This window comes from Castor canadensis, chromosome 2, assembly GCF_047511655.1.
Source record: "Castor canadensis chromosome 2, mCasCan1.hap1v2, whole genome shotgun sequence".
Classification (NCBI taxonomy): domain Eukaryota; kingdom Metazoa; phylum Chordata; class Mammalia; order Rodentia; family Castoridae; genus Castor; species Castor canadensis.
Window position 1 is genome coordinate 13707408 of NC_133387.1, and position 19387 is coordinate 13726794.

General features: G+C 36.0%; 1 protein-coding gene across 1 annotated transcript in view; it reads right to left on the reverse strand.

Annotated features, from left to right (window-relative positions):
* Positions 1-1826: 1826 nt before the first annotated feature.
* Positions 1827-19387, reverse strand: part of Mgam2 (maltase-glucoamylase 2 (putative)) — an 85663-nt gene continuing 68102 nt past the window's right edge. The window contains 10 exon segments of the mRNA XM_074061725.1: positions 1827-2991; positions 2993-3236; positions 3239-3340; positions 3343-3459; positions 3520-3905; positions 7195-7309; positions 8303-9027; positions 9745-9917; positions 11208-11381; positions 14512-14561. Of these exon segments, the coding sequence (XP_073917826.1) occupies positions 2832-2991; positions 2993-3236; positions 3239-3340; positions 3343-3459; positions 3520-3905; positions 7195-7309; positions 8303-9027; positions 9745-9917; positions 11208-11381; positions 14512-14561 (2246 nt within the window). The 3' untranslated portion in view covers positions 1827-2831.

Genomic DNA, 19387 nt, shown 5'->3' on the forward strand with positions numbered 1-19387 from the left:
TACATTGACTCTCAAGTTTCAATTCTTCAAACGTCAAATATCTGGTCATGTCTAGGATTTTGATTGTTTATTTTGTTTCATTTTTTAAGAGTACTTCTCACCTTTCAAAATTCCATAATTTCAGTTATGGCCCACTTATATGTACAAAGGGGCTAAATTTCAGTAACTGTAGAACTATGTTGGAGCAACTCATCCTTTGTTTCCTAAATCCCAAATGGTTAAAGTGAAGCCTTTGACCAGTGATCAGCTCTGGTGTTATGGATGGCAGTGTTATCTATAGGCCTGAGCACACAGAGGACTTGGTCCTGTGTTACAGTTCGTGCTGCCAAAACAAGAGTGATGACTCTCCCTTGGTAAAGGTACAATGAGGGAATCCATGTCTAAGTCCATAGAAATGTTTTGCTTTGAGCTGGAAAGTCAAGAGTCATACATACTCTAGTATGTCTATTATCTTTGTTTGAATGGCTATAACTTGTGGGCCAATTCCACAAGACAGATATATAGCTAACTAATGAATTGGTGTCCCTCATGTGGAGTTGCTCAAATAGTCCAGACAATAGTACTACCATGATGGCAGGTCAGAAAGCTGGGAAGATGTGTTTGTAGTTGATGGTGGATATTCACAAGGAGTAAGTTACAGATACTAGAATTCCTATATGCTAGGGAAATTCATACCATTCTTGAAAAAAAATAAAAGAAATAATAATTGTTGTACAAAGGAAGTGGCTCTCAAACTTTTTGGTCTCAGGACTCCTTAATATTCAAAATCAGTGAGGACACCATGCTTTGTTTATATGAATTACATCTGATTAATATCTACTTCATTAGAAACTTAAATGGAGTCATTTGTAAAATATTTTGTGAATATTTATTTTTCATTAATTAAAAATAGCAATAAATCTACTACATGTTAACATAAATAATATATTTTTGTGAAAATGGCCATATTTTCCAACAAAATATGAAGAATGGCATTATTTTACATCTTGTAAATCTGCTTAATGTATTATATAATAGAAGAAAGCTACATTCTTTATCTGTTTCTCTATTTTGATACCACACAACATAGAGTCTTTGGAAAATGTCACCATATACCAATGAGAGAATGAGAATAAATAAAGCAAATGACATCTTAGTGTTATAAAAAAAGATTTGACTCTGTGTACCCCAGAAAGAGTCCTGAGGCACCCCACAGATTCCTTAACTGCACTTTGGGAACACTGTTCTAGGGTTAAGCCTTCAATAGCACCCAACTGACAAGATTTAGTAATGACCATGAGCCTACTGACGCAGGTGTGGGTGATCTAAGGAAGTCAAAGATAAAGGTGAACTTGGATACTGGTAACAGACCAAGAACATGCAGAAAACCCTAACACACTGAATGAGGGACTTGATGGTAAAATAATAAGAAAAAAGCTGGTAGATAAAAGGAAAAGAAAACAAGATTACAAGCTCTGATTCCAGGTAGTGACTGTCTCCCCTGGGATATGTCTTTACATTCTTATCTCTGTATGATTTCTAGTTTATAGGAGCATGAGAACCAGTTATTGGGGATAACAGTAAGGGCTGAAATCTACCTCATTATTAAGATTAATATTAATGTTCTGGAAATACTTTGTCTGTAAAGAGATGTACAGATTGAGTATCCCCAATCCAAAAATCTGATATCTGAAACTTTTTGAATACCAATATGTAACAGTGGAAAATTTCATACCATAAAACTTTCTTTAATACATAACCTTATTAAAATATTGTATAAAATTACCTTCAGACTATATTTATAAGGTATGTATAAAACATAAGAGGATTTTGTGTTTAGACTCGGGCCCCATCCCTAAAACAACTCATTCTGCATATGCAAATATACTAAGATCGAAAATATCCAAAATCTGAAAACTTTTGGTCCCAAACATTTCAGATAAGGGATATTCAACCTGTTCTTATCAGTACCACCTATGAAAGTAATCATTGAAATGTTAGGGAACTTATATTTTTAATACCTATAATCATATTTTTATTTTCTATGATAGCAAAAGGTGTGATATTTGTGACTTAATTATTTCAGTGTCTGAAGTCAAGGTATATACAAAATCTACATTGGTAGCATTTTATGTATCTCTAGCAACAGATAGAAAATTTCAGAGGCAATATTTTTAGTGTGTTTGGTAGATATGGAAGAGTCCATAGGAAAATAAAGTGCTATCTTTAGCATCACTAATCACTGTTGTTAGCAAGGTCATTTGTATTCCATGAGTATCACTAGTGTTTTCTGATATTGGATTATATATTTTAACCCAAGAAACAAGTTGGGCTACTTCAATAATTATACTTATAGCAATAGTATTTATAAAGCCTAATGTATTATCTGAGATACCAAGGTTATATATAAAGTATGTAGCCAGGAGACATAAAATATTTGATAAGGCTATGAGAATAATTATTAAAATGTTTAAAAGAATTTTAATACATATTATGACTTCAGAAGAGATGTCTGTAGCTTCTTTGGTGAAATTTATAATGTTTGTAATGGATGCATCCTTAAACATCTACAATGTTGACAGTGCTTGAAGTATCCATATTGGCTTTGGTTAGAGTAAAACTCTTCCTGAAAATTGAGTTAGGATAAGACTGGCTATCTATTAACTGGTTTTTCTATGTTAGAATGGTTCCTTCAAATAGTTATCTGTAGTAATGATCCTGCCTTGAATAGTAATCATGGAACTAGAGTAGCATTTACAACATCTGCATATGCTGATGCAGTAGCAGAAGCTTCAACTGTTGGTCTATCAAGAGTGGTAGTCATAAATCATAAATCGCAAATGGCAATACTTTTAGATCTGTGTAGCACTAGTTGCAAGAATAGGTAAATAACTGACTGTAGAATTTGATATGACCAGATGGTGATTTTCCATATCTAGAACAGCAGCTGTTACTGTGTCTGAGGTTGTTGTGGCATCTGGAATAAAAATGTGTATGCTGTTACCTGTGTATGCTGGAGTTATTTGCAGAAGTTAGCATCATAGTATTAGTGGCATTGATGGAGGAAGTAGTTGTTCCTTCTGGTGAGAAAGTGCTTGTAAGCTCTGTGGCAGTAGATTTGGTGTATGTAGTGAACTTGTCTGTGAAAGTTGTTATATCTGGGCTCATGGTAATGTCTTTGATGCTGGTAGTAACAGTGGTGGCCTCTAATATTGTTGTACTTTTTGTATCCAGTGTGTTTAAATTAGTGATATTTAATTAGTGGAGGTTGTAAAATTAGGAACTATATCAGTAGCGGACATATTATTTGCTGGAAGCATGCTGAAAATAGTAGTAGAGTTGATAATAGAAGTGAAGCAAAGGTAGGAGTTATGAGAGGAGTACAGTGATCAGTTGCCATGACAGGAACAGTATGACTTGTATGAAAGGAATCAGTATTTGAAGAAGGAGAAGAAGTCACTATAGGAGCAATATTATCAAGCAGTACTCATGCTTGTAGAAAAAGAACCAGTCTTGACAGAGGATTATTAGTACTGGTAGAAAAAGTATTTGTAGAAGGAATAGTATTACTAGTACTGTCACCACGAGATGTTGTAGGGGACAGCAGATTTGTAATAGAAGAATCAGTTCTAATTTTAATAACTTATTAATCAGTACTTATAGGAGAAGTAACTACCATAACAACAGTAGTGTCCATAGCATCAGTATTTTCAGAGAAAGAAGTAATCATAACAGAAAAACTATTGCTAGTAGAAGCAGCATTGGTCTTTGTAACAGTAGTTGTATTTGCAAGAGTATTATCAGGGTTAGTATCATCAGTAGTTATATGAGAGGGAGGGGATACAAAAGAATTATTAGTCCTACTGCTGGTATTAGTAGTATTTGTACTGGAAGGAATTGTTACATTGGGAAAAGCAGTACTACATCAACATTACTAGTAACTGCTAGAGAAGGAGTACAGCTAATAAAAATAATATTACTAGTGACACCAGTAGTAATACTTACAGAAAAATGCGAAGTTGTATTAGAACAGTAGTACTAGTGACATAACCACCAGTATTGGTAGGGGAAGTTGGGACTGTGATGGGTACAATAGCACCAGAGCCATCAGCAGTATCACTTTCACGAGATGGACTACTTGTATCAGGAACTAGTTGTACTTCTAGTACTACTAGAAGTAACATAAGTAGTATTATTGAATAATGTGGGGTTGTGATAGGAACGTGACAAAAGTGTTAGCAGTAGTACTTTGAAAGATGGAGTAGTCATACAGCAGGAACAGTAACACTAGATGTAACATCAATAACTCTTTTTACATAATGTGGGGTTGTGATAGAAGAGCAGTACTAGTGTCAGCAGTAGTATTTGCAAAGAATGCAGAAGTTTCATCATGAACAGTACTGGTAGGTGTGACATCAATAGTACTTATTGCATAATGTGGGGCTGTGATAGGAACAATATTACTACTTGGTAGTAGTATTTGTAAAGAAAGGAGTGGTGTCATCAGGAATAGTCCCAGTGGGTGTGACATCAGTTGTGTGTGTTGCATAATGAGGTGTTGTGACAGGAAGGGTAGTATTAGTGTTGGTAGTAGTATTTGTAAAGAAAGGAGTGGTGTCATCAGGAATAGTCCCCAAGAGTGTGACATCAGTTCTGTGTGTTGCATAATGAGGTGTTGTGACAGGAAGGGTAGTATTAGTGTTGATAGTAGTATTTGTAAAGAAAGGAGTGGTGTCATCAGGAATAGTCCCAGTGGGTGTGATAACAGTTGTGTGTGTTGCATACTGTGGGGTTGTGACAGTAAGGGTAGTACTAGTGTTGGTAGTAGTATTTGTAAAGAAAGGAGTGGTGTAATCAAGAATAGTCCCGGTGGGTGTGACATCAGTCATGTGTGTTGCATAATGAGGTGTTGTGACAGGAACAGTAGTACTAGTGTTGGTAGTAGTATTTGTAAAGAAAGGAGTGGTGTCATCAGGAATAGTCCCAGTGGGTGTGACATCAGTAGTGTGTGTTGCATAATGAGGTGTTGTGACAGGAACAGTAGTACTAATGTTGGTAGTAGTATTTGTAAAGAAAGGAGTGGTGTCATCAGGAATAGTCCCAGTGGGTGTGACATCAGTAGTGTGTGTTGCATAATGAGAGGTTGTGACAAGAAGGGTAGTATTAGTGTTGGTAGTAGTATTTGTAAAGAAAGGAGTGGTGTCATCAGGAATAGTCCCAGTGGGTGTGACATCAGTAGTGTGTGTTGCATAATGAGGTGTTGTGACAGGAACAGTAGTACTAGTGTTGGTAGTAGTATTTGTAAAGAAAGGAGTGGTGTAATCAAGAATAGTCCTGGTGGGTGTGACATCAGTCATGTGTGTTGCATAATGAGGTGTTATGACAGGAACAGTAGTACTAGTGTTGGTAGTAGTATTTGTAAAGAAAGGAGTGGTGTCATCAAGAATAGTCCCAGTGGGTGTGACATCAGTAGTGTGTGTTGCATAATGTGGGGTTGTGACAGGAATGGTAGTATTAGTGTTGGTAGTAGTATTTGTAAAGAAAGGAGTGGTGTCATCAGGAATAGTCCCAGTGGGTGTGACATCAGTAGTGTGTGTTGCATACTGTGGGGTTGTGACAGTAAGGGTAGTACTAGTGTTGGTAGTAGTATTTGTAAAGAAAGGAGTGGTGTAATCAAGAATAGTCCCGGTGGGTGTGACATCAGTCATGTGTGTTGCATAATGAGGGGTTGTGACAGGAACAGTAGTACTAGCGTTGGTAGTAGTATTTGTAAAGAAAGGAGTGGTGTCATCAGGAATAGTCCCAGTGGGTGTGACATCAGTAGTGTGTGTTGCATAATGAGGGGTTGTGACAGGAACAGTAGTACTAGTGTTGGTAGTAGTATTTGTAAAGAAAGGAGTGGTGTCATCAGGAATAGTCCCAGTGGGTGTGACATCAGTTGTGTGTGTTGCATACTGAGGGGTTGTGACAAGAAGGGTAGTATTAGTGTTGGTAGTAGTATTTGTAAAGAAAGGAGTGGTGTCATCAGGAATAGTCCCAGTGGGTGTGACATCAGTAGTGTGTATTGCATAATGAGGTGTTGTGACAGGAATGGTAATATTAGTGTTGGTAGTAGTATTTGTAAAGAAAGGAGTGGTGTCATCAGGAATAGTCCCAGTGGGTGTGACATCAGTAGTGTGTGTTGCATAATGAGGTGTTGTGACAGGAACAGTAGTACTAGTGTTGGTAGTAGTATTTGTAAAGAAAGGAGTGGTGTCATCAGGAATAGTCCCAGTGGGTGTGACATCAGTAGTGTGTGTTGCATAATGAGAGGTTGTGACAAGAAGGGTAGTATTAGTGTTGGTAGTAGTATTTGTAAAGAAAGGAGTGGTGTCATCAGGAATAGTCCCAGTGGGTGTGACATCAGTCATGTGTGTTGCATAATGAGGTGTTGTGACAGGAACAGTAGTACTAGTGTTGGTAGTAGTATTTGTAAAGAAAGGAGTGGTGTAATCAAGAATAGTCCTGGTGGGTGTGACATCAGTCATGTGTGTTGCATAATGAGGGGTTGTGACAGGAACAGTAGTACTAGTGTTGGTAGTAGTATTTGTAAAGAAAGGAGTGGTGTCATCAGGAATAGTCCCAGTGGGTGTGACATCAGTAGTGTGTGTTGCATAATGAGGTGTTGTGACAGGAACAGTAGTACTAGTGTTGGTAGTAGTATTTGTAAAGAAAGGAGTGGTGTAATCAAGAATAGTCCTGGTGGGTGTGACATCAGTCATGTGTGTTGCATAATGAGGTGTTATGACAGGAACAGTAGTACTAGTGTTGGTAGTAGTATTTGTAAAGAAAGGAGTGGTGTCATCAGGAATAGTCCCAGTGGGTGTGACATCAGTTGTGTGTGTTGCATACTGAGGGGTTGTGACAAGAAGGGTAGTATTAGTGTTGGTAGTAGTATTTGTAAAGAAAGGAGTGGTGTCATCAGGAATAGTCCCAGTGGGTGTGACATCAGTAGTGTGTATTGCATAATGAGGTGTTGTGACAGGAATGGTAATATTAGTGTTGGTAGTAGTATTTGTAAAGAAAGGAGTGGTGTCATCAGGAATAGTCCCAGTGGGTGTGACATCAGTAGTGTGTGTTGCATAATGAGGTGTTGTGACAGGAACAGTAGTACTAGTGTTGGTAGTAGTATTTGTAAAGAAAGGAGTGGTGTCATCAGGAATAGTCCCAGTGGGTGTGACATCAGTAGTGTGTGTTGCATAATGAGAGGTTGTGACAAGAAGGGTAGTATTAGTGTTGGTAGTAGTATTTGTAAAGAAAGGAGTGGTGTCATCAGGAATAGTCCCAGTGGGTGTGACATCAGTCATGTGTGTTGCATAATGAGGTGTTGTGACAGTAAGGGTAGTACTAGTGTTGGTAGTAGTATTTGTAAAGAAAGGAGTGGTGTAATCAAGAATAGTCCCGGTGGGTGTGACATCAGTCATGTGTGTTGCATAATGAGGGGTTGTGACAGGAACAGTAGTACTAGCGTTGGTAGTAGTATTTGTAAAGAAAGGAGTGGTGTAATCAGTAATAGTCCCGGTGGGTGTGACATCAGTCATGTGTGTTGCATAATGAGGTGTTATGACAGGAACAGTAGTACTAGTGTTGGTAGTAGTATTTGTAAAGAAAGGAGTGGTGTCATCAAGAATAGTCCCAGTGGGTGTGACATCAGTGGTGTGTGTTGCATAATGTGGGGTTGTGACAGGAATGGTAGTATTAGTGTTGGTAGTAGTATTTGTAAAGAAAGGAGTGGTGTCATCAGGAATAGTCCCAGTGGGTGTGACATCAGTAGTGTGTGTTGCATACTGTGGGGTTGTGACAGTAAGGGTAGTACTAGTGTTGGTAGTAGTATTTGTAAAGAAAGGAGTGGTGTAATCAAGAATAGTCCCGGTGGGTGTGACATCAGTCATGTGTGTTGCATAATGAGGGGTTGTGACAGGAACAGTAGTACTAGCGTTGGTAGTAGTATTTGTAAAGAAAGGAGTGGTGTCATCAGGAATAGTCCCAGTGGGTGTGACATCAGTAGTGTGTGTTGCATAATGAGGGGTTGTGACAGGAACAGTAGTACTAGTGTTGGTAGTAGTATTTGTAAAGAAAGGAGTGGTGTCATCAGGAATAGTCCCAGTGGGTGTGACATCAGTTGTGTGTGTTGCATACTGAGGGGTTGTGACAAGAAGGGTAGTATTAGTGTTGGTAGTAGTATTTGTAAAGAAAGGAGTGGTGTCATCAGGAATAGTCCCAGTGGGTGTGACATCAGTAGTGTGTATTGCATAATGAGGTGTTGTGACAGGAATGGTAATATTAGTGTTGGTAGTAGTATTTGTAAAGAAAGGAGTGGTGTCATCAGGAATAGTCCCAGTGGGTGTGACATCAGTAGTGTGTGTTGCATAATGAGGTGTTGTGACAGGAACAGTAGTACTAGTGTTGGTAGTAGTATTTGTAAAGAAAGGAGTGGTGTCATCAGGAATAGTCCCAGTGGGTGTGACATCAGTAGTGTGTGTTGCATAATGAGGTGTTGTGACAGGAACAGTAGTACTAGTGTTGGTAGTAGTATTTGTAAAGAAAGGAGTGGTGTCATCAGGAATAGTCCCAGTGGGTGTGACATCAGTAGTGTGTGTTGCATAATGAGAGGTTGTGACAAGAAGGGTAGTATTAGTGTTGGTAGTAGTATTTGTAAAGAAAGGAGTGGTGTCATCAGGAATAGTCCCAGTGGGTGTGACATCAGTAGTGTGTATTGCATAATGAGGTGTTGTGACAGGAATGGTAATATTAGTGTTGGTAGTAGTATTTGTAAAGAAAGGAGTGGTGTCATCAGGAATAGTCCCAGTGGGTGTGACATCAGTAGTGTGTGTTGCATAATGAGGTGTTGTGACAGGAACAGTAGTACTAGTGTTGGTAGTAGTATTTGTAAAGAAAGGAGTGGTGTCATCAGGAATAGTCCCAGTGGGTGTGACATCAGTAGTGTGTGTTGCATAATGAGGTGTTGTGACAGGAACAGTAGTACTAGTGTTGGTAGTAGTATTTGTAAAGAAAGGAGTGGTGTCATCAGGAATAGTCCCAGTGGGTGTGACATCAGTAGTGTGTGTTGCATAATGAGAGGTTGTGACAAGAAGGGTAGTATTAGTGTTGGTAGTAGTATTTGTAAAGAAAGGAGTGGTGTCATCAGGAATAGTCCCAGTGGGTGTGACATCAGTCATGTGTGTTGCATACTGAGGGGTTGTGACAAGAAGGGTAGTATTAGTGTTGGTAGTAGTATTTGTAAAGAAAGGAGTGGTGTCATCAGGAATAGTCCCAGTGGGTGTGACATCAGTAGTGTGTGTTGCATAATGAGGTGTTGTGACAGGAACAGTAGTACTAGTGTTGGTAGTAGTATTTGTAGAGAATTGTGTAGTTGTGTCAGGAACAGGAGTAGTTGATGTAACATAAATAGTGCTTGGTGCATTAGGTGAGATTGTTAAAGGTACAGAAGTACTGTTGTTAGTAGTAGTAGTATTAGAGAAAAGAGTAGTTGTGTCCAAAACACCAATTGTACTTTTTGCATAAAGTGGAGTTGTGAAAGGTACAGAAGTGGTGGAGGGAGTACTTATGGAGAAAGTAGTAGTTGTATCAGAAACAGTAGTCCTCATTGTGACATGTGTAGTGCTTGTAGCATTGGGTGTGGTTGTGATAGAAATTGTACCACCACTTGTGACATCAATAGTACTTGTGAAATGAGATGTTATCATGGGAACAGTGACACTAATGCTGGCAGAGCTAATAATAGTATAAGCACTAGTAGCCTCAGTAGTATATGGAGAATTTGTGGGATAGTTAGTTGCTATAGTTGAAGTGGGAACTGGAGGATCACCATAAACCCAACTAATCTCACTTAATCTTTCCAGGCTGATATTCTTGTTAGTCAATTCAATAGTTAGTATCTGCAATAAAGAAAAGACAAAGTTGATATATTATAACTTCTTAAACATTATATTCAAATTACATGTCAAATTACAAGTTTAAAAATGTATTCATTCTTTCTCAAGAGAGGAGTAAGATATAAACATCTCTTTTCAGTTCACATTGGTTCCAGTCAGATCAATACAGACATGCTCTATGTGGATAACCATGTGCTAAAAATTTCTTTCTTTCCACTTTACTTAGTGAAAAACACATTGTTCACAAATATTTATCACTGTGATTAAAAACAATGTTGATTAAAATCCTTTTACCATTGGATATTAACCTTCCTGACTGCAGATGGGTTTCATGTTTTCATTATTGTCAGCCCCTATGCCTAGCACATAATAGCCATCTTGTATGCTACTGAGCTGCCCAAAAAGAAATTATTCAAGGATCTTCTTCATCAGTTTTAATTAGAAGTAATTACTTATAAAGAGTGGGTTTGAACTCAACAGTCCAAGAAAAAATATTTTAAAATAAATAACCAGAAGAGATTCTAGAGAAGGGATTCATTTGAGAGCTCAGAATGGTCATTTTCCAAAAATCCAAATGGTATCAGGACATTCCTTACACCTTTTAGAAGCAAGAATTAAGTTATCCATTTTCACTTTTTTAAATCATCTCCTATGAACTACTGGATCCATATTTTTGACTAATCTCATGTTCTAAAGTAGAACTTTGCAGTTTACAGTTGCCCTTGGTGGTTCTGCTGGTAATTCATCTTCTAAAAATGCTAATCTACTTGGTTCTGGGCAACACCACCAGTCATCTAACAATGTCTTCTATTTGTGTCACTCTGTTTTGCTACCAAATAAGTGTATCTTACACCATAGGTGGTATGCATTCATTCGACAATCACCATAAGTGACTGCCAGTTTTCTACCCAAATAACACATCAATTTGATGTGCATACTTCGGGAAGGAGAAGGAAACTTCAACAACTTTAGAGAGCCACTCTTTCCTTTGTTTTAGCCTCTGAGCAGAAAATTAAGTTTTGTTATGTAGTCTGGGAAACTAATATATTTAAGCATAGCAAAAATTTTTTGATAAACACATGGAGATATCAGACCAATTATTGATCTCTGGCCCCAATATGGACAGACCATTAATGCTATTCATTTTACAACATAATCCAACACTCACAACTTTTCAAGAACATATCATTTGCATACATTTATAGCAGTTCTAATATAGTTATATAAAACAACAATAACAATAATGGTGATAATTTTTCAGGATAATAAAATTAGCTTTCCTTTTAGACATACCTGATTATAAGGGTCACTTTTGAAATTGGTCTCCATGAATTGCTGATTGTCATAGGTGAAACAGACTTGTGTCACATAAGAAGAGTTCATGCCCCAGATTCTAATATATCCAACTTTCAGTGGATTTGAGTGACTCAAATACTTATTGTGTATGACCTGTATTTGCAAGATGTTCTATAAAAAATTTGTAGAAAGAAAAAAATAATGTGTTGGTAATAGAATTCAATTGTGGGTTTGAATTAATATGTTTCACACTAAAATACTAAGAAATCTCAAATTACATTTGTTGTACTGGTTTTCTGTTTTTATGTTTAATAAAAACTTCATGAAGATGTACTTCTTTAGTACCTGCTATGAAAAATTTGATTGTCAAAAATAAGTTTATAGACCAAGATTATGAGTTATTACTAATTCCTATGATAATTTTTAAAATAGCTTGTCATTATCTCTGATTTACAGATGAGGAAACTGAGGTCTTAGGAGATAGAGAGCCCAAGTCCACATAGCTAAATGACATAGGGTAGAATGGTGATGTCCCTATGTGCATAAATGAGTACACGAGTTAATACAGATGAACAAAGGAGTGTGGTTAGCAGTCTCTAGACTAAGGACAGTGTACAGGAATATAGTAACTTATCTAAACCATGGACTGCTTAAATTTCAGTATGAGGATTAAAATAAGGTAAATCATGGGATGCCACATAAATAAGGCCAAAGGGAAATCATAGCAAAATGTTGTCCTGAGCATTAAAAGAAAGGAAAACCACTATAGGAATAGAGTAGTATATAGGAAGATCTAGTAAATACATGGAACTTAAGAGTACTGGAAGGATGAATAGAGGTGAAAGAATGGGTCAGGGAATGCAGGCACACTCACTGAGTGAGTACAAAGGCTACTCTTGCTGGTGCTAAATAAGAGAAATAAGACTGGTGACTCTGCAAGAGAATATTATGGAGGTTCTATCAATAAATCAGGAAGATATTTGCAGTAGAGTGTTCACTTGTTATTATGAAGAATTAACAGGACTTTTGTGGCTGATCATGGCTGATTTGATTTGATTGTTTCAAATTAGGAGGAAAAATTAAGGAAATGATATATAACTTGAAGCAAACAGGCCTACTAGAGCTAGTTCTTACTGGTTTGGAAGAGGTAATTGTTAAATTTTCTGCAATTTTGCAAGCTAGTTGATAGTTCAAAATTGGTTAAAATTGTAAAAGTATTTGCACTACGGAAATCTGCAAATATACAAATCAGTTCCCACTTGTCCAAGCTGGTTTATCAGCCAAGACAATACTGATAAAATGGGAGTTTTCTTTCATCTCAGGCCACTGATCCTTAGGAGAAAAAAAATCCCACCAAACACCACAGAAGAACCTATTTATCATTACATTGAAATAACCAAAGAATGGAATTTTTAGAGTTAGAAGTTATTTAAAGGGAATCTAATTTTTTTTATAATAAAGAAACTGATTAAGCAGTGAAAGTATCTCTCGTAAATTGAAAAATGAGTTAGTAGAACTTCTAGATCAACAGCTTTATTTACAAACAATGTGTTGAGAGGAAAGTAAAGTCTTCAACTCAACTGTTCTTAAACTACGAACAGTGAATGGACACTTTCAACTAGTACAAAAAGTCCAGCATTTAGTTTCAAAAAGGCAAATGCAGGATAGGGACAGTATGCTCTCATACTCATACCTATGAAAATGATTGAAAGGTTAGATAACCATGAGATTTGTATGTGTCAAACATATGAAATATATGTTTAAAAATCAACACAATACCAGCAAAAAATAAAGAGTCTTGCCAAAAAAGAGGTAGTAGGCAATAGATAGTCCATGCCATTCTGTAGGAATATAACACAAACTATGTATATAATTTTACATTTTCTTCTACTAGCCACATTTTTAAAAAGTAAAAAGAAACAGAATTTTAAAATATTTTTATTTAACCAAACATTTCTAAAATATTATTTCCACAAGTATTCAAAATAAAAAATATACAAGATGTTTTATAATCCTTATTCAAACTAAGTATTTGTACATTTCAAATTAGGCTAGTTAGAATTTCAAGTTCTCAACAGTTGCATGAGGCTAGCAAGTACCATATTGGATGTTAGGCATCTAAATTAAGCTATCAGACCCGGACATCATGTTTTAAGAGAATTCTAGGTTGACTACAGTTAAATCAGAATAATCAGCTCTCAAGAGCAGCATAAACACAAAATAGAGCAAATGTGAAGTTAGCCTGGAAATGTATAATTCTAAAAAGAGAAGACAGAAGGAATAGATACCAGATAACTTCAAATATTTGAAGCAATATTATCCAAAAGAGACAATAGATTTGTTCTACAATATTCCTTATTCCAATTCAATATGTAAAAATTATATAGAAGCAGATTCCAGGTTTGACATAGAATGGTTTTCCTACTTGTCTCATTAGAAGTACACAGATTGTCTACAGAATCATTAAATATGCAAGGTACAGTAATAACATTATTGTCTCCAATTATTTCTTCCTGCCTATCTATGTCCTGTTCTAATGTAATTTTGATTCTCTGGATGAGACATATGGTGCCTCCTCTGCCTCTGGATTTGGCCATGTAACTTGTGCTTGCTACTGAGAAATTAGTTCTTTTGATGCAAAAGGTGATTTTTCATAACTACTCAGGCATTTCTAATTCTAATTTTGTCCTTTTCCATAATTACAAAAAACTCATATTCAGAACTTCACATAAAGTCATTTAAGTTCGTGTGTATAGGTCAATGGACCTACTATATATGTGAGTAAGTGTAGCTAAGTTCATCCACACAGAATAACACAGTGATGGATGGCTGCAGATGCAAGCCAGCCAGCCAAGGTCAGCTGATCACCTGACCTTCATCCCAGATCACGTAAACCCTGAAAACTTACAACCTAAGTAACTAAATGTAACTCATTGTTGCATGTCACTGAGGTTTTGAGGTTGTCTGATATGCATTTCTTTTCATAATGAATAACATATGGCATTTATGCTTCAAAATTGTGTCTGCCAGAAAAACTCTCATCCATAGAAACAAGTTACATATTCAAGGATCTATTTTTCACCTGAACAATGAGTTTCTGTTTATGCAGTGAATTATACTGGATAATTTTCAAACTAAAGACTGTTTCTTCCTATTTTAATGTCAATGTGAATTAGAAAAACGAAGGCTAGAAGGACTTTCCGTCGAGATTTGAGATATTATATTTATATGGTTAACTTTATAATGTTAAATCTGTACTTAACTGGTAAAGCAGTCATGAAACTGAATAAAGTAGTCTTACCTGAGCTGCTATAAAGTTAGCCAAAAAATAATTTTCATTTTCATAGGTATCTGCAAGCAAAAAAGGGAAAAGAATAAGCAACTACCCATTGCTTCAATTGTAGCAGATAATATCATGTACATCAGAACATATTTTAAGGGGCTCACAATTACTGGTCAGGATATTAATCAATGTCATGAGAAGCACTAAGGATAGTACCCAAGCACGTGTGCACAGGGCTCTAGGTTTAACCCCCAGCACCAAAACCAAGTACTAGCTGAGCCATATTTCACCCCAGGGATGTGTGAGTGGAAGGAGATATGGGAGGGGAGAGGAAATAGGAAGTTGGCAATGCCAGATAAACTAAGAATAGAGACAATAAGTGAAGTATGAGGCTGCTTGTTAGTCTGCACTGGTATAGGAAGTACATAGACATAAGAGTACTCACAACTATGATGAGAAAGTCTGGAAGAAGGGAAAGTGCTCAGGGATTCAGGCTCTCAGCTTGTATAGTCATGGATTCAAGTCCTATCTCTTGTACTTAGTAGTTGTGGAAGTAACTTAACATTTTATCATCTGCAGAATGGATTTAATAAATGTACCTATTTAATAGCCATAGGCATATAACATTCTGCTTGTTTACTCTCATCATCAGAGTGATCATCTCTATCTTCATTCTTCTTCTCTTCTTGCTCTTAGCTTGTCTTCCCATGGCACTAGACATACCAAGCTCTCCTGTCTTTGCAGTTTGCCCGTGCCCTTTCTGCTCTCTCAGGTTACAATAATGCTCCACAATATCCAGGGTGACAAACCCTTTATGTAGCTATATCAAGCTATTACTGCACCTCCTTATTATTGCCATGTGTTTCAAAAGGTAACCTTGCTTTCTATTCTATATAGTCAACTCAAAAATTCAGTCTTAGATCTCCTACACTCCTCCTGTATTTCATTTTTTCTCTGAATCTGATCCTTTCAAAGTCACAAGTGACATAGTGTATTAAACCTAAATATCTCCTCAAGGCATTCAGAACTTTTACACACCTGTCCTTACATACCTCCCCCGCCTTAAACTACAGTGGTCACTATTTATCCATGGGGGACATGTTCCAAGACTCCTGGTGGATGCCTGAAACCATGATAGTGCAGAAACCTATATGCACTATGTTCTGTTCTATACATACATACCTATGATAAAGTGTAATTTATAAATTAGTCATACTAACAGATGACAAAAATAATAAAAGGACAATTATAACAGTATACTTTAAGAAAATTTTGCATTTTGGGGCCAAAATTCAGTTAAACACAAGCACTGCAGTACTTCAACTGTTGGTCTGATAACTGAGATGGATTCTAAGTGACTAAAAGGAAGATGGTTTATACATCATGGATACACTGGAGAAAGAGATAATTGATGCCCTGGGTAGAATGAAGCAGGATGGCATGAGGTTTGCTCATGCTACTCAGAATAGCATACAACTTAAAACTCAATGCTTATTGCTGGAATTTTCTATTTCATATTTTTGTAGTATGCTTGATGACAAGTAACTGAAACCATGAAATAGAGAGGCTTAATTTAATTAAAGTACAATAAATTCACAAGTGGAATACCATGGTGAAACCCACTTGAACAACGAATATACATTTTACAAAATGAAGGACAGGAGTGTACAACAGGTCATGTTAGGGAGTGGGCTCTAGTGGGAGGAGGAGGGTGAATATGGTCAATGTACTTGATATGTGTGTATGAAAATAGAACAATGAAAACTGTTAAACTTGTTTTAAGGAGAGAGTGGAAAGGGGGAGAATGATGGTGGAGGTCAACATAACCAAGGTACATCATAAGCTATATGGAAATGTCACAATAAAACATTTTGTACAACTAATATATGCCAATAAAAATGGTTTTGAAAAGTGAAACTTCTAATGGGGAACTGTTGCACATCTCAGTTGATACCTACTTTACTCATTACCCTCATGTGGCTTCTATAACTCTTGCTATTTCTTTTCTTCTACTCGAGATCCTCCTGCCTCCACCTCCTGAATGCTAGGATTACATGCATGTACCACCACACCTGGCTTAAAAGTTCACCTCTCATATAGACGTAACTTATGAAAAAATAGGTATTTCTAAAAGACAATACAAGAGATTCTAGCACACTTAATAAATATCATTCTTAAATTTAAAATTTGGAATTGTAACATATTATTATCTTAAATTTTTGGCTCCTGACACTCCCTGGAGACCTGGTTCAAGTGGCAGGGAGACCTCCTTTTCTGACTTTTGGATTTCTTATTATATTACTAACCACACTAATTTTAATGTAGAGCAATTTTATTTATCTTGAACAATAATAACACATTTTATTCAAAATCCATGTGCTTGAAATTTTCTCCATATATTAAATAATTTTATCTGCATAAACACATGCCATATGGGTGCCTCATATATTAGGTAAAGACTTACAGAAAAGAAAGTAAAGCAAGTACCAAAAGACTGAGATATATTCAAACCTACATCTAGGGTTTCAATTTCAACATATATGCCTATTCATAGAACATATTTATAGACTGACAATTTAAAAAGAAAGCTCAAAGACTGAACTGAACTCTGAAAAGAAACATCATCTCATCACTTCATATCTCTCCTTTTAGCAAGTTTTCGCCCATAATTTAGCAATCAAATAACTTAAAAAATATCTGTCTCATATATTATGTTAAATGAATACAGAATTATATTATCTATAAACTGTTAAGAAAAAATTTTAAATGTTATCTATAATGCCATCACCATCAAAACTTGGAATGCACTTAGTAAAATATACTTAATGAAATGTGTGTAAAACTCATGTACTGAAAATTATAAAACTGCTGACAGTAATTACAGAAGACCTAAGTACATGAAAGTTATGTAAGATATAGATATATAGATTATTGATAGATGATGGATAGATATTCCAAAATTGGTCTATAGAATTAAAATAATTCTATTCAAAATTCCAGCAAGTTTGTTTTGTTATTAAAAAATTAAGAAGCCAAATTACAAATCTGTATGAAATATAAAGCAGTTAAATAGTCAAAACAATTTAGAAAAAGAAGAAAAAAGTAGAACATATCCAACCTTATTTTAAAGCCACCATAAAGGTACACTAGTCAAGACAGTAGGGTGTTGGCACACAGAGCAATAGAGTGCAACAAATAATCCAAAAATGAACTCCAAGTCATGTATGGCTTCCTGATATCTGACAAGTGTCAAATAATGAAGTAAATAAAACATTGTGTTTTTTCTTTTCTTGTTAGAACAACTGGATAAATATGTGAGAAAAAGAACACGATTAACTTGACAAACATACATACACACATACAAAATTTAATACAAAATAGACATTGGTCTAAATGTAAAATCTAAGGCTTTAAAACTTTACACAATGCAGAACAATATTTTATAACCCTTGGTTAGGTCAAGACACGAGAGGCAGAAATCATAAAATATAAACCATGAATTACTTGATTCTGATCAACAATAAACTTCGCTTTTCACAAGATACAATAATGGAACTGAAAAAGTAAGCCACAGAAGGAGAGTTGTTTGCCTGATAAAGGACTGGCATACATAATTCCTACAGTTCAATGATGAAAAGACAAACATTGCAACAAAAAATGGGCAAAAGATTTGAAACAGAACCTCATACAAAAGGCCAATAATGAAAACAAGATATGTTGTCAAGCATCAAGGAAATGCAAATTAAGATTGCAAACCCATGGACTGTCTATCTACTAGAAGAGTTCAAATTTTTAAACTGAAAATGCCAAATGTTAGTGAAACAGTTATAGACACAGACACACTCAATTATCATTGTTAGTGTGGAGGACAGAATAGGAGTGTTAGAAAATAATTTGGCAATTTCTTCAAAAAGTAAACATCCACTTACATGGTCCAGTTTTTACCCAAGGAAAATGAAAACATGTAGTCACAAAGTGACCAAACAATTATGGCAGATTTATGCATCATGAAACAATTTAACTCCAAAATGGAACAACTCAATATTCATCAGTAAGTATATGGGCAAATGAATTGTGGTATCCACACAATGGAATGTTATTCAGTAATGAAAAGTAATTAGCTCCTTTCACAGGCAGCATGAGTGAATTTAAAGAGCATTTTGCTAAGTGAAAAAAGCTTAGAATACACACTGAAAAAGAACACACAAAAGAATACACACTTGTCTGTGTCTACTTAAATAAAACATAAGAAAAACAGCTCTAAAACATAGTGAGAGAAGGCAGAACAGGGTTTCCAGAGCCTGCAAGCTGGGCTAGAGAAAAGAATAAAGGGAACTTATGGGTTATGAAAAAATCCTATATTGTGATTACAGTGGTGGCTGCACAGCTGTTTATAGTTTTGTTCCTCAAAACTTAAAGAAAACAAAAAAGGTTATTTGTCTAAACTTAAAGTACTCTATTCTTAAAATGGATACATTTTAATTATGTAAATTAAAATACTTTTATTTATTTTTATTTATTATTTTGGCAGCACTGGGGTTTGAACTCTGAGCCTTGATCTTGCTAGGCCGGCACTCTATCACTTGAGCTGTGCCTACAGCCCTTTTTGCTCTAGTTCTTTTTCAGATAGGGTTTCACACATTTTGCTGGAGCCAGCCTCAGACTGTGATCTTCCTACTTATGCCTCTGCATATCTCAAATTACAGACATGTTCTACCACACCTTGTTTTGTTTGTTGAGATGGGTCTCACTATCTTTTTTTGTCTAGCCTGGCCTCAAAAAATGATCCTCCCAATCTCTGCTTCCTGAGTAGCTGAGATTACAGTTGTGAGCCATTGCACCCAATTATATCTCTTTTAAATTAATTAAAAGACAATAATTTCACTTTAGGAAT